The sequence below is a fragment of the Propithecus coquereli genome, unplaced genomic scaffold (assembly GCF_000956105.1).
Source record: "Propithecus coquereli isolate 6110/MARCELLA unplaced genomic scaffold, Pcoq_1.0 Scaffold198, whole genome shotgun sequence".
In the NCBI taxonomy this organism is placed as follows: Eukaryota; Metazoa; Chordata; class Mammalia; order Primates; family Indriidae; genus Propithecus; species Propithecus coquereli.
Window position 1 is genome coordinate 462,361 of NW_012144744.1, and position 27,835 is coordinate 490,195.

At 38.7% G+C, this 27,835-nt stretch overlaps 1 protein-coding gene across 3 annotated transcripts in view; it reads left to right on the forward strand.

The window, feature by feature from the left end:
- The window catches only part of NELL1 (NEL-like 1 (chicken)), an 837,620-nt gene that overhangs the window by 227,644 nt on the left and 582,141 nt on the right, over positions 1-27,835 (forward strand). For all 3 annotated transcript variants that reach the window (XM_012643488.1, XM_012643489.1, XM_012643490.1), the window contains one exon: positions 4,413-4,541. In XM_012643488.1, coding sequence (XP_012498942.1) covers positions 4,413-4,541 — 129 coding nt within the window. The remainder of the gene's footprint in view (positions 1-4,412; positions 4,542-27,835) is intronic.

A 27,835-nucleotide genomic window follows, 5' to 3' on the forward strand; every position in this document is an offset into this window, starting at 1 on the left:
TAAACAACAAACTACAAAATCAGAAGAAGATATTGGAATTATCAATATAAAATATGCATATATAATATGTTTAAATTAATTTTTACAGAAACAAATTAAAAAACGAAAGAATAAGAGCCTACCAAATTTGACCAAGCCGATTCAAAAAGAATCAAATAGAATTCTAGAAAATAAAAATATAAAATGTAATAAGTGACATTAAAAATGGTGGGGGGTGAGTTAAAGAGAATATGACACAGCTCAAGAGAGAATAAACTGAAATGTACATCTGGAAGTTGCAAAGAATTCAGGATATAAAAAATAGAAATGGAGGCTATGAAAGCAAGTCTAAGGTAACATGGAAGAGACCTTAAGAAGAGAGATCATTTATCTAATTGGAATTCAGAAAGAGAGAATAGAGAAATTGGTAAAGAGAGAATGTCTGAATAGACAGTACCTGAGACTTTTCCAAAATGATGGAAAATTTTATCAATCTTTTGATTCAGGAATCCCAGAAAATTCTAAATAAAAATAAATTCACACCTAGATACCTTAGAGCAGTGGTCCCCAACCTTTTTGGCACCAAGGATTGTTGTGATGGAAGACAATTTTTCCACAGACCGGGGGACCCAGTGGGCGGGGAATCACCACCTCAGCTCCACTGCAGATTATCAGGCATTAGATTCTCATAAGGAGCTTGCAGCCTAGATCCCTCACACTCCCAGTTTATAGTAGGTTCGTGCTCCTATGAGAATCTAATGCCACAGCAGATCTGACAAGAGGCAGAGTTCAGGTGGTGATATGAGTGATGGCGAGCGGTTGTAAAGACAGATGAAGCTTGCTTACCCACAGCTCACCTCCTGCTGTGTGGCCTGGTTCCTAACAGGCCATGGACTGGTACTGGTCCATGGTCCAGGGGGTGGGACCGCAGCCTTAGAGTAAAACTCAAGAATACAAAACAAAACAAAACCAACCAACAAAACAAACAAATAAAAAAGATCTTAAAAGCAGCCACAGAGGAGGATTGCCACATACAAAGAAATGACTATTAGATTAATAACTGATTTCTCAGCAACAATAATGGAAGCCAGAAAACAATGAATAATGCTTTCAAAATGTTGAGATAAAATAACTGTATAACCAGTAAAACTATTTTTCAAGTATGAAGATACTCTAAAGATATTTATTTAGACAAATTAAAATTGAGCACACTCACTATCAAAAGATACTAAAGGCACTTCTAAAGGATACATTAGGAATAAAAAATAATTATCGTGAAAAAGAAATGGCAGGGATTCAAGAAGGAATGTTGAGTGAGGAAAATATTAAACGTGGTTAAAAAAATATGCCTCAGGAAACATATTTAAGAGTGTTTCTAAGCAGGTTTTGTTCTAGACCATGGCAATAAAGTAAATATTGCAATAAGGTGAATCATGCAAATTTTTTGATACCCCAGTGCACATAAAAGTTACATTTCCACTATACTGTAGTTTATTAAGTGTGCAATAACATTATGCCTAAAAAAGTAACTATTTTAATTAAAAATACTTTTTTGCTAAAAATGCTAACAATCACCTGAGCTTTGAGCAAGTCACAGTATTTTTGCTGGTGGAGAATCTTGCCTCAATATCGATGGCTGCTGACCAATCAGGGTGGTGGTTGTTAAGGTTGGGGTGGCAATTTCTTAACAAAGGACAACAATGAAGTTAGCTCTATCAATTGACTGTCTCTTTCATGAAAGATTTCACTTAAGCATTTGATGCTGTCTGATAGCATTTTACCCATGTAGGACTTTTTTCGAAAATAGTCAATCCTCTTAAACCCTGATGCTGCTTTATCAACTAAGTTTATGTAATATTTTAAATCCTTTGTTGTAATTTCAAGTATGTTCACAGCATCTTCACCAGGAGTGGATTCCATCTCAAGAAACCACTTCCTTTTGTCATGCATAGGAAGCAAGTCCTCATTCACTCACATTTTATCACAAGATTGCACCAATTTAGTCATATCTTCAGGCTCCACTTCTAATTCTAGTTCTCCTGCTGTTTTCACCACATCTGCAGTTACTTCCTCCACTGAAGTCTTGAACCCCTCCAAGTCATCCTCGAGGGTTGACATCAACTTCTTCCAAACTCCTGCTAATGTTGATATTTTGACCTCCTCCCATGAATCACAGTTTTTGAAATGGCACCTAAAATGGTAAATCATGTCCAGAAGGTTTTTAATTTACTTTGCCCGGATCCATTGGAACCACTATCTATGGCAGCTATAGCTTTGTGAAATATATTTCTTAAATAATAAGACTTGAAAGTCAAAATTACTCCTTAATCCAAGGGCTGCAGAATGGATGCTGTGTTAACAGGCATGAGAACAACACCAATCTCCTTGTACATCTCCATCAGAGCTCTTGGGTGACCAGGTGCATTGTCACTGAGCAGTAATATTTTGAAAAGAATCTTTTTTTCTGAGCAGTTGGTTTCAACAATGGGCTTAAATATTCAGTAAACCGTACTTAAACAGATGTGCTGTCATCCAGGCTTTGTTGACCCATTTCTAGAGCGCAGGCAGAATAGACTTAGCATAATTCTTAAGGGCTCTAGGATTTTCAGAGTGGTAAATGAGCATTGGCTTTAACTTAAAGTCACTAGCTGCATTAGCCCCTCACAAGAGAGTCAGCCTGTCCTTTGAAGATTTGAGGCCAGGTATTAACTTCTCTCTAGCTATGAAAGTCCTAGATGGCATCTTCTTCCAATAGAAGGCTGTTTTGTCTATGTTGGAAATCTGTTTATTGTAGCCACCTTCATCAATGATCTTAGCTACATATTCTACATAACTTGTTGTGGCTTCTCCATCAGCACTTGCTGTTTCACCTTGTACTTTTATGTTATGGAGATAGCTTTTTTCCTTAAACCTAATGAACCAACTTCTGCTAGCTTCCAACTTTTCTTCTACAGTTTCCTCACCTCTCTCAGCCTTCATAGAATTGAAATGTGTTAGAATCTTGCTCTGGATTAGGTTTTGGCTTAATAGAATGTTTTGTCTAGTTTGATCTTCTATCCAAACACTAAAACTTTCTCCTTATCACCAATAAAGCTGTTTCACTTTCTTTATCATTCATGTGTTCACTGGAGTACCACTCTTAATTTCCTTAAAGAAATTTTTCTTTGTGTTTACAGCTTGGCTGTTTGGTGCAAGAGGTCTAGCTTTCAGCCTTATCTTGGATTTTGACATGCCTTCCTCACTAAGCTTAATCATTTCTAGCTTTTGATTTAAAATGAGAGATGTGTGACTTTTCCTTTCACTTGAACACTTAGAGGCAATTGTAGGATTATTAATTGGCCGCATTTCAATATTGTTGTGTCTCAGGGAACAGAGAGGCCCAAGGAGAGGGAGACAGACAGGGAAATTGCCAGTTGGTGGAGCAGTCAGGATACACACATGTTTATTGATTAAGTTTGCTGTCTTATATGGGTGTAGTGTGTGGTACCCTCAAACAATTAGAATGGTAACATCAAAGATCAGTGATCACAGATCACCACAACAGATATAATGAAAAAGTTTAAAATATTGCAAGAATTACCAAAGTGTGACACAGAGACATGAAGTGACCACATGCTGTACGAAAAATGGTGCTGTTGTACTTAACCCGATGCAAGTATTATAAACCTTCAATTTGAAAAACAATGTGTTATCTTTGAACCATAATAAAGCAAATAACAATAAAATGAGGTATGCCTATATACTGAATAAAATGTGGAATATTCATACTATGGAATATTATACAACATTGACAAATGAATGAACTACAGCTACAGGCATTAATATGGATGAATAGAAAAACACACCATAGAAAATATGTACAGTATGATTTCATTTATGCAAAGTTCAAAATGGGCAAAACTAAATGATATATTGTTTAGGAATAAGCACAAATATATAGTAAACCTATATAATATGCAATAGAGTGATTAACCCAATATTCGGGGTATTTATCTTTAGTGGCTGGGAGGGGGAATTCATTGGGAAGGTATAATCAAGGAGTACTTATAATCTGGTTATATTTATTTTATTTTTTGTATATTCATATATTTTATATGCTCTTTTCTGTGTATTATGAATTCTACAATAAAACAATTATAAAAAGCATAGTCATGTAAGAAGGTAATAAGGAGAAGATTCAGGATCAGCATGGATAAAAGCCTTCACACAGGAACAACCTTAGCAAATTTGAGTATGGGGCAAAAACATCTCTTAAGCATGGCACAGAGTTTCCTATTCTTCTTCCTCCCACCTCCTAGCCTGCTCATCCTTGCATATTGCTAAAGTATATTTTTCTGTAGAGTGACATACAATAAAAAATGTTTCATGCTTTATTATTTTGAGGTCTTTTAGTTCCTCCTTTTCTTATATAAAATTTTATTTCCTTCTCTTAGGTCATAACTTTTGTGCAGAAGGACCTAAATGTGGTGAAAATTCAGAGTGCAAAAACTGGAATACAAAAGCTACTTGTGAGTGCAAGAGTGGTTACATCTCTGTCCAGGGAGACTCTGCCTACTGTGAAGGTAAGTAAGCTGTTTAATGAAGTCATTTGTGAGAAAATTGCTGAGAAATGTGTTCCTGGTAGATGTGGGTAAAGAGTGAAGCCATCACTTGGCTCTGGTCCTCCAGGATCCTACAGGAAATCATGTCAACTACCCAGGGTACTCTATTCTCCTGTTTTATCCAGGCTGCTTGGTACCATGAGAAAACAAGACCTTTGAAGATAGTTAGGAAACCTAGCAAAGAAATAGGAGAAGCAGGGGCATATCAGATCTCCTGTTCTAGTGTTACTGTACATGGCAATCACTGGAACAACCAACTGTAAATGCATCATATTCTGTTTTCTTATTTGAGGAGACTGTCATCTTCATGTTCAATTAGATATTATGTGGTGGATTCTCTTTTCCAATGGCACTTTGATATTAGCTTATATCCAGCTGCCATCTCCTTCACTTGTCCCGGTCAGAGTTTTTTTTTTTTCCCAGTTGGGCTTCTTAATGACTGATTCATGAATTGCCAACTCCCAATCTCTACTGAAAGTCACAGTTATGAGATAGACAGACTCATGACATAGGCTGATGCTGTTACAGTGGGTTGGTGGCCTCAAGCATCAATGACCCACATTTCCGCTTTAGAAAGAACAACTCCTCTGTCTTATGTGAACCTCTCTTTCCAAGCTCAGAACTCCAACCTGCTAGTGGTGAGCCTTGCACAACCCTGTTATTTTAACATGCCAGAGAAGATCAATTAGCTCTGACCTTGGACTATATGTATAGTGCGTGCTGTAATGTCTGAGCCCATCCATTTCCAAGGTGCTCGCTGGCTCCCTTCCACCAATATGCAGAAGCTCTAATAGGCAGAATGATGTCCAGGCTGTTTTTCTGTTTGTCCCAGTTCTTTTCATTCCAATTATTCCTGTCATCTTCCTGATAATACATTGCACCATGGTGATTTGTTTATTAGGAAGGTAGCTCGCTTGAATTGAATGAATGCTGCAAAATTCTGGTCACTCTCCTCTAAGTGATTTGGTTCTCAAATGGATCAGGTGTTCTCAAGGTAGAAACAGTATTGATTGATGACAGTAATGGTAAAGTTCTTTCCATTCTGCTGTCTTACAATTAATCCTTGAACAACATGGATTTGAACTGTGAGAGTCCACTTATACCCAGATTTTTTTCAACTAGATGCGGATCGAAAATAACCAGCCTAAGTGCCCATCAATTTACAAGTGGGTAAAGAAAATGTGGTGTATATGTGTATACCGTGGAGTACTACTCAGCCATAAAAAGGGATGAAATAATGTTGTTTGCAGCAATTTGTATGGAACTGGAGACCATTATCCTAAGTGAAGTATCTCAGGAATGGAAAACCAAACACCAGATATTCTCACTAATAAGTGGGAACTACATGATGGGTACATATGGGCACAGAGAGATATAAAGGACATTGGAAACCAAGAAGCGGGGAGGGTGAGAGGGAAGGTGTGGAATAATAACTTAACTTATTGGGTATAACGAACACTATTCTGGTGATGGACACACCAAAAGCCATCATGACTTAAGCATTATACAAGGTATCCATGTAACAAAAATATTTGTACCCCCTTAATATTTTGCATTAAAAAAAGAAAATACAGTATTTGTGGGATGCAAAACCCACATATATAGAGGGCCAATGTTTCCTATCAGTTGTAGGCAGGTTCCCACAGGGCCTAGAGTGGACTTCAGTATGTGCGGACTTGGCTATTCTTGGGTGTTCTGGAACTGATACCCGGATATTCTGAGGGAGGACTGTGTATTGTTTAACCCCTGCTCGACATTTTGGCTTTGACTAAAGATCTCTTTAGTTATTAAGGGAATGTACCTAATTACCACTCATGATCAGTAGCTTATAGGTATCCTGTTTTTTCATTTCTTCTGGAAGACTTTCTTCATTACTACCTTGGTTCTCATTAGTAATATATTCTAAATAATGGGGGTTTTTTTTCCTTATCCTTTTTTACCTTTTTTTTTTTTTTTACGTGCTTTATAGATCTGAACTTGCTTAGGGAGACATGCCATTTGGGAGAATGAAGCTGCCCCTTTGGCTATGAATCTTTTAATCTATCCTTTAATACTATCTTAGTTATTTGTTAATTTGGGGGAAAGAGACTAAGACTATTAATTTCAATACTTCACATTAATATCTATTTTTAGATCTTACCTTATGCTATTATCTGTCAGAAAATTAAAGTAATTTAAAAAATTGAAAATATGAATATTCTCTCTGTTCATCACAGAAGAATCCTATAAGCCAGATAATGGTCTAAATAATTTACTGTCTTACCTTCTCCTACATGTGGGGATGGATTCTGAACAATTATAAAAATGATAGAAGGAACCTCAGAAACAATTTGAATCCTGATATCCCCTCTGGCAGACCTTTTAGTTGCCCATTAGAATCAGGACAGCCACCATTCCTGGCCCCACTTCTCTACTGAGACCTGGCAGAATATGGGAGAAAACTGCTCATGCTGATGCTGTTAGAAACTGTTGGATTCCATCCTCATTGATACCATTTTTATTGCATAGAATCAGCTCCATGAGGAACCATCTGTGACATCAACTTTCTCTTTCTGTGTGAGGCCTTATTTTATTGATTATGTTGAGTGATTAAGTCTGAATCACTGCTTTCTTGGACATGCTCCTGCTTAGCTCAGTGTACGAGCCTGGACTTGGGCCAGTTTGCGTTGCGGTGCTGCCTTGGGTAATTGTGATGTGCTTGGTCTTCAGTTATTTCTCTGTTATCATGAAGACTTTCCACAAGTTCCAGGGGACTTGTTCATGGAGAGAAGGATAGCACCTAAGGAGAAATGGCTAAACGCTGGAGCCCTCCTTGTGTGTAAGAATAGAGCCCGGGGGTTAAAGCAGGTCATATACTGGGCATCTGGATGGGGAGGCACTGAGAACCAACCAGAGTGAATACCGACATTGAGAGCAGATGCTTTTCTCTCCTTCCATTCTGCCATCATCAGCATTTGAACTTGGATCTTTAAGCTTATGTTCCTGTGATTACATTGTGACTGCCATAGCTCTAGGCATGGTGTCCTCACGCGAGCATCCTAACAAGGAAGGGAGGAAAAGGCAGGGGTTAAAAACCTTCTCTATGTGAGGTTCTGTCTTTTTATGCTCAAAGAAAGTTCTTCCTAGAAGGTTTTCTCCCCACCCCTAAACCCCCCACCATTGCCACATGCAGAAGACTTCCCCCGTCTTATTTCTCAGACCTGAGTTATATCCCCCTGCCGCATGCATACCCCCAGACCAATGTCTGGGAAAAGCAAATGTGATAGCTGTCATTGGTTTGGGCTTATTGTGTTCATTCTCCAGAGCTGGAGGAGCAGTTTGCCTTCCTTAAAACCAAATGATTTTTGCCTTTTACCTGAACCAAGTAGGGTTGTAGCAACAGGAAGAAGGTGGGGGTGGTTTCGGGGCGTGCAACAAATCATGTCTACCACATTATTTTATGGTTAAGTTTAGTTTGTGGCCATTTCCCTAAAAATTGCTCCCAGGGGGGATCTAATAGAGAAGCTTAGAGATGGCCAAACACACACCTGGGTACTAGAGATGCTCAGAGGGTAGGTTCATTGTCTCACCACAGCCTAGAAAGAACTAGATACTTATGAACTGCCTCAGGGAAGTTATTTTCACCCTGAATAAATGGAATGAAGAATGAAAATGACCCGTATTGTAAAAGCCACAATGAACAAGACTGGCTTGAAAATTAAAACAAAATATTACACACGTTGTTCAAGCTACCTTGAAAAGCCTATTCAGGAAAAAGAAGCACAAAAGCTTTCAATTTTAACTTCCTAGGGTAGTAGCAGAGATAGGGTGTATTAAGGACTCCTGCTCTGTAGAGATTGTCGTAGAAACTTCCATAGAGAAGATATCGGAACTCCTAGCCAATCAATAGAACATAATAAGACCTTTTGTCAGCTGTGATACAATTCACAGGAGGTTGTTTCATTTCACCTCATCTGACTCAAGCAAGAGCACTCCCCATTTTGAAAACTGCTTTAGTTGGATTTTAGTGTTTTATGAATCGTGGTCGGCTGAGGCTTTTTCCCTTAGTGTTAACATTTTCAACGGGTAGGTCTTAAGTAGTTTCTGATATATTAGTTTAAATTAGTAGTGTCTGAGGAAAGTATGGAAATAGGAGTCCTACTTATGGTCTTAATTCTTGAATTTGTAGTCTACATAGAGTCTTATAAACTTTTTCTTCCTGTAGTAAAAAGTTATTTAGAAGAATAAAGAACAATGTGATACCATATGCAACGTGCATCATGCCATCTGTCAGGTATGAAAAGTAATACAGTTAGCATTAAATGGTAATACATTTTACTTGAAGAGTGTTCGGAATTCTTCAAACTTCTTTTATATATGGTATGCTTTTTTTTTTTTTTTGAGATGGGGTCTTGCTCTGTTGCCCAGGCTAGAGTGTAATGGTGTGATCATAGCTCACTGTAACCTTGACCTCCTGGGCTCAAGTGATCCTCCTACCTCAGCCTCCTGAGTAGCTAGGAGTACAGGCGCTCACCACCATGCCTGGCTAAATTTTAAAAAAATTCTTGTGGAGATGGGGTCTCAGTATGTTACCCAGTCTGGCTGATCTTGAACTCCTGGCCTCAAGCAATGTCCTCAGGCAATCTTCAGCCTCCCAGAGTGCTGGGATCACAGGTGTGAACCACTGTACCTGGCCTATATACGTTACACTTTCTGAGCCTTATGATAAATCTGTGTGGAAAGTGGCAGTATTGGCCACATTAACTCCATTTTACAAGTTCGGACCCTGACACTCAGAGCAATGAAGCAAAGATGATACTCAGGTCATTTCTACTCCAGGGCTTTATGCCTGACTTGTGTCGCTCCTTCCCCCCACCACCCACACTGTTCCGTTGTAATGTTGTTCAAAATATTTGCTACCTTGTTGGTCCTGCTGACATCAGGTTTAGGTAATGAAATGTGAGTGAACATGACATGTGCCATTTCAGAATAGAAGCTCTAAGAGGTTTTGCAGGATTCTGCCTCATTCTCTTTTTTCCCTGATGTAACAACTGGCAGTGTTCCAGATCAGGGCGTCTCCATTAGCCTGGGTCCCAGAATGAAGATGGCGTGGAGCAGTGTGACAACTGACAGATGATGGATACATGGCGCAAATGAGACATAACCTTGTGTCCCGCTGGAATTTGTGAGACTTGTGGATGGCAAAGTTACCTATTACCTTTGCATAAAGGCTTAAGCCTACTGATATATCTGCTTGAATTAATTGATCCAAATGTCATGGCTTCAGAAGGATACCTCCAACTCACTGCTCATAACTGAGGGCAATTTTTAATATAGCAAGCATTGACAGTTATCAGAAAAAGTACAATTTTTTTTTGGGTCATCAGTAGTTTGCTCTGGCCCTGCTGCCAGGGAATAGATTTTTTTGCAGACCACAAGTTATAAATTAGTGTTTAGTTATGCCAAATCCAACATGGTGAATTAAGTTTACTAATTAAGATGATAATGAGACAATGCATGTCAGAAATTTAGCAAATTGCAAATTTAGCAAATGAGTCTGGTATTCAGTATACATTCACCAGATCACAACAGTTATAATTATCATTATTATTAACTTATAGCATTAAGGTTTTGAGGATAGTTCTTGGAATTGGAGAAGTGTGTGCTCATTGAGACCAAGACTGAGAAAGAGACCACACTTTTTTGGAACAATTGGCTGGTAGGAGGGGAGAGTATTTTTAGATGGAAGAACCAAGTTCAATCAGTTCTTCCAGGGGCATATTGCTGGCATTGGGGCACCAAGCATAATAAAGATGGACTCATCCCTTCCTTGGAAAAACACAAGTAGAGCCATATTCAAGGAAATACTTTGGAAAAAATTACCTGTATGGGCATGAATTTAATAATTCCGTATAACAAAACTACTGAAATGTCTGAAGCACAGCAGCTGATTAGCAAGGTGATTTATAACTTCTTTCATATCACTGGGGGTGATGGCGAAGGGTCTGCCCCTTTGAGCGGTAAGAGACCTGGAAAGCAGTAGAGAGATCAGAGTTCACACAGAAAGCAGCCCTCGGAATAGCTACGGGGGTATTTACTGGAGGCAGAGGCTGGCGTGAACGCACTTCCATAGAAACAAGACCCTGTCAATTCTTGATTAAGAGAATGCGTGGGAATATGGTCTAGTGTGCTTAATTACACTTCTGATTATCCAAGAATTAATCAGGTAACTTTTGTTTTTCACATTTTTGTTTTTTCATTTAAATGTTTTGCATCTTAGAAAATACATGAGCATCATGATCCATGTAGCCCAATTTGTGCTTAAATCTAGGCTTTAGTCTCCTAAAATCCTGCTTTGGACAGCAAAGGATTGTCCAACTATAACAACAGTTGTGCTTCTATAACAGAATACCTGAGCCTAGGTAATTTATAAATAATGGAATTTTTTTCTCTTACAGTTCTAGGAAAGTTGAAAATCAAGGTGCTGGCATCTGGTGATGGCCCTTTCAATTCATCATCAGGATGAAGGTGGAAGGGCAAAAAGTGGGCAAAGAGGCACCAAATTGGCCTTTTTATATAAGGGCATAGTGGTCATGGCCTAATTACTTCTTAAAGGTTCCACCCCTTAATACTGTTACAAGGTAACTAAATTTCACTATGAATTTTGGAGGGGACGGACATTCAAACCATAGCAGGAATAAGAAGCCTCTTCTGGTTATTCATTTTTAGTAAACCCTTAACTTGTAGTTCTTGCTTTCATTTATTTCCAGGGATTCAGAATGCTTCAGATAAGCATTCTGTTTTATTTTCATTGTAGCATTTACAAGAATACCTTGAGGTGTCCCTTTTTCCTATTTCTAATTATCCTGTCTGATTAATGGGGAGACCTTCTGGTACCCAATTATCTGTCAAACTCCATCTTCCCTTTTATGAGACACAGAGATTTCTAGCTTTTGCTTTGTTCAAAATAGCCCACACATCATCTTCTTCCCAGCAGCAGATGCGGACGAGCCTTCTTCCTGGGTCTGGCTTTTCTCTGCCCCTGCTTCTTCATGTTCTAGGCTACTTGGCAAAAGCATCTGTTCCTGCTCACTCACCCACTTAAACTCTTCTTAACCACCCTCTGACACCCTGCCACACATACACACACACACAGCTTTCTTCTTGGAATTATAACAGCAGGAAAATAAAACCCAAATCCGAATTCTGGTTATTGCACCTGGGTTAAACCAAGGGGCTACTGTTAAGCTCTGTGCTTAGGAAAGCGCTGTGCTATGGTCAATATTGAGGTTAAGATAGCACTGTTTTTATTTTTTTAACCAGGCTTCAAAAGTTCATTGGCAAGACACTGTGGAAAATTTTTAGTTATTTCTTTGGATAAAAATGTTGTAAGTATTGATTAAGTTTCAAGGCCAAGCTCATAGAAGCCCACTGAACCCATCGTGTAGCTGAACTATCATATTACAAAGCTCTCCCAAGTTCCAGGGTCTTGAAAACAGAGGACCATGTGCTTTTCTCCCAAGCTCAGCTATGGGTACATCTATTCACCTAGTTGCTCAGGTCACAAGATGTAGAAGTCATCCCCAGTTCTACTCTTTCCCTCATCCCTAACATCTGTGACATCAGGATGTCTTGTTAGCTTTACCTTCACAATGAAGCACAAATTCGTCCATGTTATGCTGTCTTCACTGCTCCACCCCAGCCCGAGACTTTTCTATCTTCTGGCCAGTGATCGTAGCATCTACTCTTGCCCACTTATGGTCCATCTCCAGACATCTATCAGAATGAGCTTTTTAAAGTGTAAGTCAGATCATGTCACTCTCCTGTTGAAAATGGTCTCATGGCTCCCATGCCCCTTAGAATAATATCCACACTTGGTCCTGTGTAACACTCTAAGTAAACTGGAACCTGCCTACTTCTCCAAATTCATCTTGTTCCACTCTTTGCTCACTCTTCTTGCACCACATTGGAATTCTTTTCATCCTTCCAATAGGCCCATGTGATAGTTCTTTCCTTAAGCTGAGAGGCCCTTCACCCAGATCTTTGCAAATCTGCTTTCTAGGCATTGTTCAAATTGTAGCCCAAATGTCACTTCTTTAGAAAGATCTCCCCTAACCAACCTCGCTAAATTAGCACTGGTACTACCCTGTTACTCTCTATACCATTTTAATTTAATTTTTTTTATTAATGTTTTCATTGTATTTTCTAAAATTGTGTCGTTTACTTGTTTGTGTTTTTGTGTTTAAAGGTATATTATTTGACTTTACCCCTTTAGAGTATAAGCTGCATGAGGGTAGCAATTTTACTTTATTTACTATATCTCTAGCACCTAGAATAGTGCATGGTACATTACAGACACACAAACGTATTTGTCTAAAGAAAGCAATGAAGGGAGAAAGAAAGAAAGAAAAAGAAATCAGTCGTAAGCTTATTCATGCCTTTCTATATGTGACACTGCTTTCTTGTGTCAGATTTGTCCTATTAGTGTTGCTGAAGTGCTACTTTTTAAATCGCAGAGTCTATAGGTCAGGGGCTGCTTCTGCTCATTTTTGCTAATGCTCAGCCTATGTAATGCTGAAATGTTGCCTGTTAACTTTATTCCATATAAATTGCACTGCCTTTATTTGCTACAGAATGCCTTTCCTTCACTACATGGCAAGAGGGTAGCTCTCCCTTCGTGTTGATAAGAAGAGAATCATTTTTCAAGAAATTGTTTTGATCAGCTGCTTATAGTAAACGAACAAATTCTCTGTGGCCTAAGACAATAGAAGCTTTTGTTTCCATTCACATAGATTTTCAAATGGATATTCCTGGTCAACAGGTGGCCCGCCTCAAAACTATGATTCAGGGAGCCAGGCTCCATCCCTCTTGTAGTTCCACCACATGTAATATGTGGCTTCCAAGGTCACCATGGAAGGGGCAAGAGAATGGAAGGTGCTCAGTGGGAGGTTTTGATGGGCCAGTGCTGGTACATTTCACGCTGGCTAGAACTCAGATGCTGTATCTAACTGCAAGAGAGGTTGGTGGATGTTCTCTAGCTGTGTGCCCAGGAGGAAAACAAATCTGCTTTGGTGAATAGCTTTCTGGTATTGCTAGATTGCCCAATTATTAAATTTTTAAAAATCTCCTTCATTAATTTCAAGCCTTCTACTTTTATTTCCTGTGTCCTACCAAATGGGCCTGTGGCTTCAGTTGATTGTATTGAAACTTGCTCACTTGGAGACTAGATAGGATTTAACTACTCAACCACCTCTCTTTTACTTTCTTGTTTGCATTATCTCCAGGCTTCCCTGTGGCTACCACTGTAGCACCTCTTCTGGATTTGTTCAATCCTCAATATACCCCTTGTCCCAAAGTGACTCATTTCCTCTTCTTTCCAAACAAAATTCAGTTTCTCCTGTGCTATAGTTCTGAGTTTTATGCTAGGAAGAAAGCAGCTCGGGAAACAAGCTTGCACACGTTTGTAAATGATTGATATCCACGTCACATTACCAGAGGTAAATGTATTCTTTAAAGAGGATGCTTATTAATTAAGAAAATACCCAAACCATTAAACTTCAAACAGCATAGTAAAAGAAAGTAAAAAATTAAAGCGATGTGAATATAGGAGAGAGAGCTCTTAGCCAGGAGGACTACGCATACCGTCCTTGCCTGGGAGTTCGTCTGGTGGTTGGTCAGCTGTCCTTGGATATTCCTGCTTTCTCACATTTTCTCTTCTTACGTTTGTTTCTTTTCTTGACTACTCCCAGGGTAGTAAGGTAGTTTAAAGAAAAAAAAAAAGAAAACCTTTGAGCTAGGGATAAGATCTTGATTGATCCTGACTCCACCATTTACCAGCTGGCTAACCTTGGGAAATCACCTGATTATTCTGTATCTTGATTTTCTCATGGTCTAAACAGGACTTTTCAACAAGGCCTGAATAAAGCCTACTTTACCAATTGGTCATAAAAATTAAATATGATATTGAATGTGAAGGCATTTTGCAAAGGCTAACGCAGCACAGCTATGTGCCATAACGTTATTTATGATTATAATTATGCATCATTGTAATAACAAACATTATTTTCATCATTGTCAGTGCTTGGGCTAGAACACTAGAACTCAGGTCTCCAGATCTTCATGGTATATCTGTCTATCTATGTATACACATTCTGGATATATATATCTACCAATATAGAGAGCCACTACTTTGTGTTGAGCCATTGTGGGCTTTATAAAGGTGAGACTTCTGTATTGTACAACTACAGAGGGCACCGTTCATGTGGTAATGCAGGTGAATGGCACCTGCTAAAATTATGCAGTATAAAGTCTGCAAGGTTGTACACAGCAACCCTACCACGGGCATAAAGAGTCAGGCCCAGAGTCTTGTCTCATTCTTTCAGTAAGCATAAATTGAGCACCTACTGTGGCTGAGTCTTGTGTTGGCTTCCAGAAATCCAATGATGATTAAGCCATAGATTCTATCCTCATGGAGCTCACAGTCTAAAGGGGAGGAGAGCCTTATAATCAGATAATAAAAAGACAATAGGATTTGTTTCATCCTAGGATTTTAAATAGCCTTGCAGGAGTACAATAGTGGCAGCAATGCATTCTGCCAATGGGAGTCTGCACAGCCTGCCTGGAGGAAGTGACATTTGAACTAAGTCCTTAAGAATGAGATGGTCAGCTAGAGGAGGTATGAGGGACAGCAGTTCGCGGTAGAAGGATCAGCATATACAAAAGCAGAAAGTTAAAAGTTTGGCATGGCTGAAACATAAGGAGTTTGGTAGGAGATGAGAACAGAGATATGGCTGGTAGTCACATGGTGAAAAGCATTGTAGGCATGCTAAGGAGTTTCAGTTCATCTCGAAGGCCAGTACATACACATGTAGGGTACAGGCATCACAGTGGGTGGAAAACTGGATGAGTTGGGGTATGGAAACAATATTAGAACTCTCGTTTATGTTTGTTTTCATCTCATCCTTTTAGTTTTCATTTTGGTGTTTTATGATATGCATGATATATTAGTATAATAGTACATGCATATATTTTATTAAATAGATACATACTTACATATAGGAGGTGCATACTCAAACATTTTTATCATTAAGGATGCATAATCAAAAACAGAGACCATTGCTGTAGGTTGCAGAGTATCTATGGAGGAGTCTGATGTAGGGAGGACATAATTGGACTGGTATGTTAGGAAAATCATGTTCAAGGCCACGTGGAGGCAACATTGGCTAGAGAGATGCTGGAGGCAGGGAGCCAGGTTAGGCAACACTGCTTAAATCCTTGATGTTTTCATGGGTTTTCAAACTTGGCATGGTGGTGAGAAGGAGATCATCAGGGTCTTGATAATTGAGATCATCAGGGTCTTGTCTGGTCTCGCTTGGTGCCTCTCCCCAAAACCTTGCAGTCGTGCTACATCTGATTTTTGACTGTGACTTTCCTTAGAGAGCTCAGATGCCTGGCGTTTTCCCAGGTGAATCTGTCTTGCTCAGCTCAGGGCTAGATGGTATCCAGAGGCCAAGCGTGCGAGAATGGCCTTACATCATTTTCTAATGATATACCTTCACCTTAAGAAATCACTCTGAGACATCTTTTGGCTCACTGTACAGTATTTTAGGGCTTTAGGGTGTCTCTTTGAAAGACATGATGCATATATTATGTTATTTATAATACTTAGCATTTTCATGTAGCAAAAGGAAGGAAGAGTGGGGAAAAAAGGAAGGGGAAAAGTCCATGCTTACTTTTTAAGGATAAGTACAAGTTTTAGAGCTTAAAATAGAAATAGAACTTTAGTAGCCTTTTTTTTTATTTCAGCATGTTTGATCATTTAAAAAATAAATGCCTTTTCATTATCTCCAAGATGCCTAATATCTAGACAGGAATGGGAAGAATTGAACTCACTAAGTTTTTATTGTGCTCTCGCTGTTGCAGCTGGTATGTTAGTACCTGCTGTGACTTTGGCTTCTTGATGAAGCTTGCCTGGATAGACAACAATTGTACACTAAAAACATTTAAAGAAGAGTATTAAAGGTCTGGTGGAAGATTAGATTTAGTTTTGGGGTCCTTGGGTTAGAAATGCTGGCTCTACCATTATTTCGTGAACTTAAGCAGGGAACGTCATCTCTCTGCATTTCCCCTTTATGAAATCAGGGTGCTGTGCTTAGCTCAGTTGTCTTTTTTAAAAGAATTGTTATGAGAACTAAGGTGAGCAAAAATGTCTAAGGCAGAATATAGAACAAAATAGGATTATAATAAATGTTAAGTTTGAATATAATAAATGCTCAATTAGATATAATTAAGTCCTCAAATATGTGGTTCAAGATGTGTGTCAGTGAGTATTGAGGAAGCGAGGGCTAATTCTTGAAATTAGCAGGAAAGACATCATAAGGGGGGGTCTTGAAAGATCAGGATTACAATGACTATGAAGGATGCTGAATGTTTGATGGAAAATGTGGGGTGCCATGGGAGATATTCAAGCTGAGACTGTAGGATGAGATGGAATTAGAAATTTGAGGGAGGGTGAGAGGAGATCAGTGCAAGAGTTGGGAGCTGCATCTCTGAAATCCTGGAGGTACAAAAGAGCAAAGGAGCATTTAGTGTGCTTGGAGCCCAGTGTGGGAGATCGAGAGTAGTGAGTGCAGAGGGTGGTAGAGCTGGGAAGCTTTGTAGGCTTTATGAAATTTGCATTCGACTCTAAAGGCAAGGGGAAGTTGTTGATGGGTTTTTAAAAGAGGTGAAAAATCACTCTGGCTGCAGTGGAGGACAGAATGTAGCCACAAGTCAGGGACACCAGTTGTCAGTCTGCTGCAGTAATCGAGGCAAGATGTAGTGGTGGACATGGAAAAGTGGGCAGGAGATCAAATCAGCAGAATTGGTTGATTGGTTGTGAGATAGATTGGATATTATATGGAAAGTGAATCTGGAATCAATTCTCTGGCTATTTCATCTGATGGCTGACTTTGTGGCTCCCTCCTCTGGGCTCTGATAACACTTTGTTCAGACCTTTTAGAGTGCCCATCACACAGGATCTTCAATGCTTTTTCTACATAGTTTCTAGATTAGGAGCTATTCAAAGGCCAGAGCTGTTTCTGATTCATCCTCGTATAGTCAGGACCCAGCCCTAGGGCCTGCAATATACTATTAATAGTTACTTTCTGAATGAATCCATGAGTAAATGAAGGAGTGAAGGTGAGAGTCTGTGGAGAAACCCTAGTGCTCTATGGATTCTTTCCCCTAAGATGTTTAGCGTCACAAAGAGATCATGTTAATTTCTTTCCAATTTTAAGGTGGGAAGAGCCACCTTGAAGTGTGTTCCAGTTGTGGGGCTTGTACATCTTTACATCTCCTCCTTTTAGTATTGAGAGGATTTATAGAAAGCCCAGTGCTAGCCAACAGCTTCTAAGGTGCTGCTGTACAGACTCAGGGACTTCTTCCCATTCATTTCTGGGTATTTATCACTTTTCCTGCTGCTGCTGAATGCTGAATTTTATCTTTTGATGCTGACACCTGGCTGCTCAAAACTCTAATGGGAACTTTTCTGAGCCCAGCTAAAGAAACTTGGTTTGCCAGATAGATTATAGTTCACACATAGAAGCTTCCAGCATTGTGCAAACTTATGTTTTGTATTTGACTGACAAGATAATACGTTTATTTGTTTAGGTTTAGGAGGAAAGAATGTAAATAAGAATTCACTTTACAAGCACCAGAATGTAAGCTTTATGAGGTCTGGGACTGTTGCCTGTTTTGTTCATTATATTATCCCTAGTATCTTGTACATAGCACCTGGAACAGAGTGGGTATTCAAGAAGTATCTATTGAATAATAAATATCTATGGGTGGTAGGACGTGGGATACTCCCAGGTATTTGATAAGTTTTTCAGTATGAAAAACTAATAATTGTGCCAGGCAGTGTGCTAAGCAGGTGTTTATACCTGTTACCTCATTCAATCCTGACTGTCTCTAATTGGTCAATAAAGAAACCAAGGCTCATCCCACAGCTAGTATATGACAGAGCCAGGATTTAATCTCAGGTCCTTCTGACACCAAAAATAATTCATGGTCCTATAGAATGATCCAGAGGAAAAGTAATTACAGTTTATTCCTGTTTTACTTTTTTTTTTATTTGCAAGGATACATTTAGTTAGGTGTTCATTTTCTACAGTTCTACACTTTAGCAAATTTCTTACACAGAAGTAATATTTTCTCTGAATGTGTATTTGTCTATCTGACACACCAGCTCAGCATTTCTTTGGTGGGCAGGGTAAACATAGCATCCTTTCTCAATTACAGACAAGCCATGATGCATAGCAGTTCCCAGGATCCTTGAGAATCTTTAGTTAGCTCTCCCTTTCTGGACTGCTCTTCCGGGAATCTGTAGTAGACTGGGTGATTTCTCTCACACTGAGGCGTCAGTTCCTCTATGGGTCCGGGGTATAGGCAATCAAAAGGAATCTGTTTAATGTAAAGTTGGAAATGCTTAAATTTAAAAAAAGATAGGTGGTTTTTGTACTTTCTACCTACCCAGTGTCTTAATCTACTTCCAAAAAGTGGATTTTTTTTCTAAATTCACTCTGATGAATTGTAACTCATTTGTCGTGAATGATTATTCACTGTTATTCATTAATGCTATTCCAATAGGTGATAAAAATCAGGAGCTTCCTTTTAGTGTTCCTCAACACATCTAAGTGCATTACCATCCTTCTTCCCTGATTCAGTGGTAACAGCTTGGCCTTTACCTGGGAATGCAATTGAAATCCACTGTTTATTATGTGATTAGTTCTGGTACAGCTCCAAAAACAGGCATTTCTTGTTGTTCATGGAAATTTTATAAATATGTGTGTGTGTGTGTGTGTGTGTGTGTATATTTCAGGTTGGATTTTTTTGCTTATACTTTTGAACATCATTTATAATAAATTTTAGTATAGACAAGAATGACTGTGACATGTAGTTATTGGCCAAAACACAACTGGAATTTAGCTACAGAGTGACAAACAGATAATTTCGTATCTACATCCCAACTCAGCTTTGAGCTTTGTGGTTCTCCACTGGTCACTGAGTACTGAATGGCTCTTGTTGAAAATCCAAAGGGATAACTTACATATTTCAGTTGTGTTTACTTAAATTTCTTAAAATTTATTCCATTTGTCCTAAGAAGGGAAGAAGAAATGTTTCCTTATTCAAATGTTTTGAACATGTCATATACCAGATACGGTTTGAAAAGCTCATGGGAAACTGTGTTTAACCAAGCATCTATTTAACTTATTTGCGCCTGGAATCATCTTCATTAACATATGAGACCTATTGTCATTCCAAACTAGAATTCTGTGAAGCACATTTTCAAAAATGATCCTTAGTGTGTCTTACTACAAAATTATAAGCTCTAGTAATATTTACAAATCTGGGGATTCCTAGGAATCTCTGTATATTTATATTACAAATGCCAGGATTTTCTGTGATAACTGTAGCGAGTTATAAAAGTTTTAAAATTTTCTTTAATGTCAACTCCTATAAAAGCTGTTGTTTCTCTTCCATAATTTGTCCCACCTATGCATTAAAATTTAATTTCTTTGAGTAATAATTAAAAAGAGAATTGTTCATGATTTTGATTTCCCTCATTTGGTAAAGTTTGGCTGTGAGGTTGCTTAATATATGGCCATTAAGCTTATATATAGGTAGAATAAATATGATAAAGCATATTTGTAGAATGCATTATAATTTATAAAGTACTTTAATATATTGTTTCCTTAATCTTTTATCAACTCCAATAATGTATGGATTTTTTTCTTAGAATATTTTATAGATAAGGAAACTAGGCCCAGAGAGGTGAAGTGAAATGCCCAAGATTCAGAGCCAGGAGGTCTTAAACCTAGGTAAATTAAATCTTAATCCAGGTTTAGGGTTCTTTTCATGTTGTCTTCTCTTAAAACATACTCAGATTATTTAATCAATACTTAACAGTGCACAAGGCACTCTTACCAGAACGGAAAGTAGGCTCCGAGATGTCAGGGACTTTTGTCTGCTTCATTCACTGCTGACTCTCTAACATCAAGTCTTGCCTGGCACGTAGTAGCTGCTTGATAAATAACTGTTGAGTGCATAAATGAATACGTGAATCATGGTTATTGTTGCTGCTAATATTTCTTAGTACATTCTGTATATTTATATTCTAAATACCTTGCATGGTTTTTCATATTATACTCTGATAAAAATATTGTTAATCTCATTTTACAGATGAGGAAACGGGCTAGGAAAAGTTGAGAGACTTGCCTGAGGTTACCCAGCTAGTTAAGTACAGTGGAGTTAGATTTCTGATTCTACAAGCCTAGTTGTCATGTCTGCAAGAGGGAATTGAGGTTTACATGTTGTACTTAAACTTGTATCTTTTTTTTTTTATTATTACTGAATCCAGCTCTTTCCATATCAAACCACATCATTTCTCAAGATCGAATTCAGTCCTCTGGTGGATAAATGATGACAGTGTTGCTGTGTTGTTGACAACTAATATTTCCTCAGCATGTGTTCAATGATAGTCACTGTGAAGCTTGGTATTACCGTTATCACCATAAAACCAAGGCTCCAAGAGGATGAATGATTTACCCAAGGTTATGCTGTTAATAGATGGTATACCTGCGATCCTAATTCAAGATTGTATTTGTCTCCCATGAACAAAACAAACCAAAAATGAAGACCAGCTATCAAAGAGTCTTAATGAAGTGTTTTGTCTGTTTACACTTAACTTTTCTTGTTATGGGTCTTGAGAGAGTGTAAGCTGTGTACCTTAGATAGGAAACAGTTTGGGCGACTCTTATTTTATGCTCTTAGGTCGGCATAAATGAGGAATAATTCTCCCGTAGATTCAGGCGTGTTTCTTTGATCCCCTTCCCAATTTCTCCCCTCTGGACAACTTCACGATAGATCCTGGCAGAATGCTCAGCCTGGCCCATCTATAATCAACCTGGCCTGATGGACCTCCTGTCTCTCACCTCCTTTCCCCTCCCGTCAAGACCCAGGACTTCTCTGTCTCAGCCTCTTTTCTTTCTTGCCAGGTTACCCTGCCAAATCAGCTTCTCCCACTTCACTGTCTGCTCTATTCCCCTTCTCTTTCTAATCTCCCAATTTGCTCATTTTCTAATTATTGTCAACATTATTGATGATTAGTGTTCAGTGTGATGGAACATGCTGTTTGTAGTGGCCACAGGTAGTTACACTTCAAAAGAATGACTGGGATTCCGCGGGCCCCCAGCATACTTACTGGAGAGAGACAAAGGATTTAAATTAAAGGATTAATTGGAAACCTCTTAGGTGCACTTAGCTTTTGCTAGACTGAACCAAGTTCTTCTCTTGAAAGGTCAATGAGTTTTTCCATAATTTTTAGCTGCTGTGAGAAAGAAACCGTAAATCTTTCTGTTTATTTGCTTTATAAATCTCCCTTCAGCCCATTTAGTAAGGAGCGGAGCATAATAAATCTGTGGCTTTCTTTTAGAAACAGGAAAACAAAGCAGGTTACCATAAAAGGAAAGCTGAACTGCTAAAACTTTAAAAGACCACAAATGTCAACTCTTTCTGACTGTAAGATGTGTGTGTGTGTGTGTGTGTGTGTGTGTGTGTATACGTGTGTGTTTTACATTAGAGTAAACCACACCACTGGGCCTGCCCGTGTTATCTTCTACGTAAATAGCATGTTTTACGAAGTTCCCAAAGGAATGAAATAATCTTTGCTCTGAAATAATGCCTGCTTTAAAGCAGGAACCTTAAAATAGGAAATAATGGGAAACCTGGTCAAACTGATTAATGATGTGCTCAGAGAACAGCTTATTCTGGTTAATTAGAATTTTTGATTGTCCAAGGAGAAAATCTTAGAACTCCTTCATGCCCGTTTGTTGTTGAAATCTTCTTTAAATTCTTGAATCTCCTTTCTGGCCTTAGAGTGTCAGGTCATGTTCCTTGCTGAGTTTCTGCTTGGTGGCTCCGAACACTCAGGAGGTCACCAGGCTCACCGCAGGCCTTGCTTCTCAGGGTCTCCACCTGCAATAGTCAGATGCGCCTGGCCCTGCTGAGGCTCACTGCCTGTACTTGTGTACACTCGAGGGTACAGCTTTGGAGGTTATTTCTGTGCCCTATTTATCATTTTTTCCTCCTGAAGTGGCACATAGCAAAGGGAGACTGGGATTTTCTTAAGGTCAGAGACAATGTCTTATTCGCTGTTGCGTCTCTAACACTTAGTGCGGTCATGGTACATAGGTCAGAATGTGTTTTTCTAAATATCTGATGATTCAAAGTAGACATATTTGAATCACTGAAGGTTTAAATATTGTGGATAGCTGATTTCTCTTCCTCTTTCTCTTTCTTTCTCTGAATTCATTGAGCACCTCTTGTTCTCAGATACTCTGCCAGGTGCTAAGACTACAAAGGTGAAAGGAGATGAACATTTCACCAATCTCTCTCACGCAGCAGACGTTGCGTTGGGTGCTTTGACATATATCATTTTATCTAACGGTCACAGGACACTATACAGGAGATTTTACAATCTTCATTTTTAAAGATGAGAATATAAATCCCAGAAGGATTAGGACTGACATTTAGGTGAGCCCGTTATACTTATTCTTTTGTCCCTGTAGTTCCTGAATGTGACTGAGCATCAGAGTCTCCTGAGAAGTTCTGTAAAGATTCAGTCCCTGGGACATCTCCCAGACCTAGAGTCAAAGTGGACTCTTTAGAGACCCTAGCCACTGACAGATTTGGGATGTATCCCTCCCATAGGTAATTCAATATTTTTGAAAATAAAATGTCAAAATAAGCCTATAGAAGTCCTATAAAGTTCTGAATGTTTTTTAGGATAATGACTTTAGTACTTTAAAAATATTGCATATCAGTGTATGTCCAAAATTTTCTCTTGCTCTTTCTCTTTCTCCCTCTCTGCTTTCCTGATGCCCTGTGCCATAGTTTGACTATTGGATAACCCAGCAATTCCCAGACCTTGGGATTCTGATACACAGCTATTGAGCAGTTCACCAAATATTTCTGGTCCTACCCACTTTAGGCACTAATGTGTTTGCCATGGGACTTGTAGTTCTGGCCACAAAATTATGAATAGAAGTGATCTGTGTTGCTTCTAAACCACAGCATCTAATTTGTGGATTAAGAAACTCCCAAATTCCTCCCAACCAGTAATCTGAGATAAGGGCTACTTTGTCAGCCTAAATTCCTAAGGCTACAGTGATCTAGGGCCCCTGCTGACCTGTGATGGGTATGTAATGTAAGTTAAATTGACTTCTGTTGTTTTAAGCTACCGAGATATTGGGATTGTTTGTTATCATAGCAAAACCTGTGATAGCTGTATGTGTAATCCACCATGCTGTATTACAGAAGGCACTTGAGACTGAATTGTAAAAGCTGAGTAGTATTTTGCCAGGCAGGTAGGGAGGAAAAAGGAATGCCAGACAGAAGGAAAGGCATATGTATTTTGACTCCTTTATTTATCAAATTCTTATTTTTTTCATTTCAGAAGTGCTTTTAGAGGAGTGTAGAAGTTGAGAAAAGAATTTTAGTAGGGATCGTGAATCTGTGGGTGTCTCAGGGCCCATCAAAGGCACGTGGGTATGACAGAAAACAGGCTGGAGAGCAGAGCGAAATACAGTTGAATAGTCGATTACATCCGAAACATAAATTATATGTAGGAGAGTGGTAGGAGATGAAGTGATGTAAAGTTCTTATTTTAACCATCATTATTAACAGAGCTTAGTAGGCCTTCTTGTGTCTTCTGAGCAGAGCAGAGCATATTAGGGCTATTGTCTTAATTTTGTGAATAGTTTGCAAAAACCATTGGATGCTTGACAAGCTCAGTTACACCTAAAATGTTTGCCTTGGCCCTGTTCCTATTTCTCACCTTCTGGTTTCCCTTATATCAATAAGCTAAGAAAATGTAGATGTACAGTAGCTTCAGAGTTGCTAGCCAGAAAATCTTTCCCTGCAAAAAACCAATGATATAAGGAACTAGTGGTGGTGGATACGTGTATCCTTAGCACTAATAAAGTGCATATGTTAGGTGAGTAATACATATTTGAATCTCATCTCTTATTATAGTGAAAATGGATAATCTCTGAAGCCAGACAGATCTGGGTTCATATCTTGGCTTTGCTTCTTATTTGCTACCTGACTTTGAGTCAATTACTTGAGTTCTCTGGGTTCTCAGTTCTCTCGTCTGCAAAATGGGCTAGTAATTCTGCATAGGTTGGAATCAATGAGATAATGTGGTTAACTACCTAGTATGGACCTGCCTGATGTTTAGTAGGAACTCAGGTAATATTCATTCCCTTTCTCTTCCCCTCCCATGCTTTTCACCCCTACTTAGAATAGAATAGGTTATATTTCACAAATGTTGGGAAGCTCTTTCCTAGCATTTTTATACTTTTTATAGCCATCTCCTCCTTTACCCTGGCAGGGCATCTGCATGATTCTTACTGGATGCTGTTTAGTTCATTAGTGATGAATCATCACTATCCTGTGTCCTGTTGGTGGTCTGTGCAGAATCACATGGCACCTTAATGGCCAACGTTTATGATGATGGGCCATTTGCAGGGAGAAGGGAGTAATTTGCTTAGTTTTGAAGGTACATTAACTCGTTTTGGTCACTAAGACTTGATGACTAAATATCATCTCAAAGTCCCCAAATAGCACCTCTGCTTGGACCCTCTTTGATTTAAAGAATCATTCAAGTTCCAATGAATTACAAAAAATGCATGTGGACTGACCAAGTTAGTGCTTTCCTCCCAGTTATGCTGATCTCCTAAATGTTTTAAGTTGATTGAATCAACTCTAGCAGCTAAAAAATATTAGTCAAATAATTTTTGCATCTGATTTACCTGGCCAACTTACCAGAATAATGAAATTGGATCAAGTAAAGTTACCAGTTGTTAGATATATCTTGCCTCATTCCATAAAGAGTTTGAAGTATTTACAAGAGTATAAAAGTTCAGTGAAATAGTAGAAATGAAGTTTAAACTAAAATTCCATTAGGCAGTGAAATTGTAGCTAACCTAGAAAGATAAGAGGAAATTTTATATCTGAATTTGTTGGCCATAAGCCTTATATAATTAGTGAAATCAAACTGCACATTTTTTACGGAGCAAAAGATGAACTTTAATTAGTTGTAAAATTCACATTGTCCATGTACAAATATTATGGCGTTTTCTTGGAAGAAGAGGCTTTTGGATTCAGATCCAGGGCACTGCTGTCACTGTCCTGTGAGGCTTTACTTAGGGACTTCACCTCATTCACCTCTGTTTCTTTCTTTGTAATGAGGAAGTTAGAATTAGAAGCCACAAGTTGGCGTCCTATGGGCCATACTTGCTCTGAAGATATTTCTCTCTGGCTTACTGGCACTTTGGAAAGACTTTAATTTGATGCCTCTTGGCAAAGTTTGCAGGCCTCCAGTTTGCCACCGTCCCCTCCACTCCCCTTTGTGATACACCTGGCCCTCTTCTCTGCAAGCCAGGGACTCCCCAGGAAGGCAGACCAGGTGATAACCTGAAGCTAGTCTCAAAAGAGGGTATGTTTGATCAAGACTTTTCAAGGTTCCAGGACCCTCCTTTCACATTCAGAGTTTTGTTTCATGTCTAGCTCTCTCTCATGACATATCTTCCCACACTCCAGATAGGGGATGAAGGGCAGATTATCAGGAAAGATGGCGGTTGTCAACTGGCCACTCTCACCTTCATTTGGAGGTGCTTGTCCTGTTGGTTTTCTCCTATTGTTTCCCTGTATGCCCTTGGCAATTGAAACATTCAGCACCTGCTAAAGGGTCCTAAAGGATTAGTTTTACCAGGTGCTAGTGGTTCATAAACTTCAATGTGCATCTGAATCACCAGGAACTAAGCGTCTAGGCCCCATCCTCAGAGTTCCATTAGGTCTGGGGCAGGGCTTGATCACTTGGTATTTCTAACACATTTCTAAGGTGATGTAGCATCCCTCCCTCATTCCTGATGTTAGGACTGTGCTGTGAGAACCACTGTTCTAGACATTTGGGCACCCCTTTTTGACCCATACATTTCTCAAGCCCGCATCAATAGGACAAATGACTGTAGGCATCATAGATGTCTTAAACTGCAATGATGGGGAAATACAGCCCTCTCTAAGAGAATCGGAGCATGCAGGTAGCTCTTTTTTTCTTCTTTCAATTTTATAAGCTTCACTTACAAAGTATGTAAAAAAAAAAAAAAGGCATTTTTTGTATAAAATGAACTTCAAAAATTACAAGATTATTTATTGTTATTTAACTGAATAGAAGAGTTAAATTTTTTAAGGAATTAAAATTGCAGAACATATAATGCAATATTTGCCTAGTACAATCTCTGGCATATGGTAGGCAATAATCAAAATGACTTTTTAAATAGATAAGAAAGAAACCCCCTAGGGTTGAAATATTGCCTAATTCTAATGAAAAAGGCCAAAGACATTTTAGCCTTGGTGGGTTTTACTCTAGACTCATCCTAAATTTTTTTTCTCCCTTCGTAATTCTCCTCAGGTAACTTGACCTTGGTTATATTTATTCTTACCTAATCAAAATCTATGAAATATGAGCTGTGGAGACAGATTGCTCAGGTTAAAATCCCTTCTCTGCAAGCTACTAGCTATGGACGTTGGGCAACTTACTTAACCTTTGTGCCTCGTGTTTTTTCATCTGCATAATAGGGATAATAATACTTAACATCATTCCATTGTTCTGTGGATGAATGAGTTAATATACGCAAAGGGGTTGGAACAATGCTTAACATATTTTAATATTATAATGGAATTCTTGCTTTCTCTAGGTCACTGAGTATTTTGTGGAAATAACTTGTTGGTTCTGAAAACCATGATGTATTGATTCCCAGTTAATGGGAAACTAAAGCCCCCAAAAGATTGGGGTTTGCCTATGCTTACAAAGATTAGACCATCCCTGAGCTCAGCCTTCTGAGTTGTGCTGTGCTTACAACTTCCATTTGCGAACATAAATATGATATGGTATCTTCTCTCAGCTATTTGGTAGTTGGAATTCCCTGTTGCTTAAAGAAATAATATTTCTTTAATTTAATAAAGTCTCCTTGCTTCTCCTGCCATTTTATCACATAGGCACGGATTGTACTTCAGACATTAAGATCCTTTCTTCTGGGCAGACGTTAGTCTTCTAGTCAGAAATGAATGATATATCATTGTGAATAATAGCTTTTGAATTTAATCTCACAAGCCCTATTATCATCTGCTTACAGATAATAATGGCAGCATCTTATACTCAGAATGCTTATATA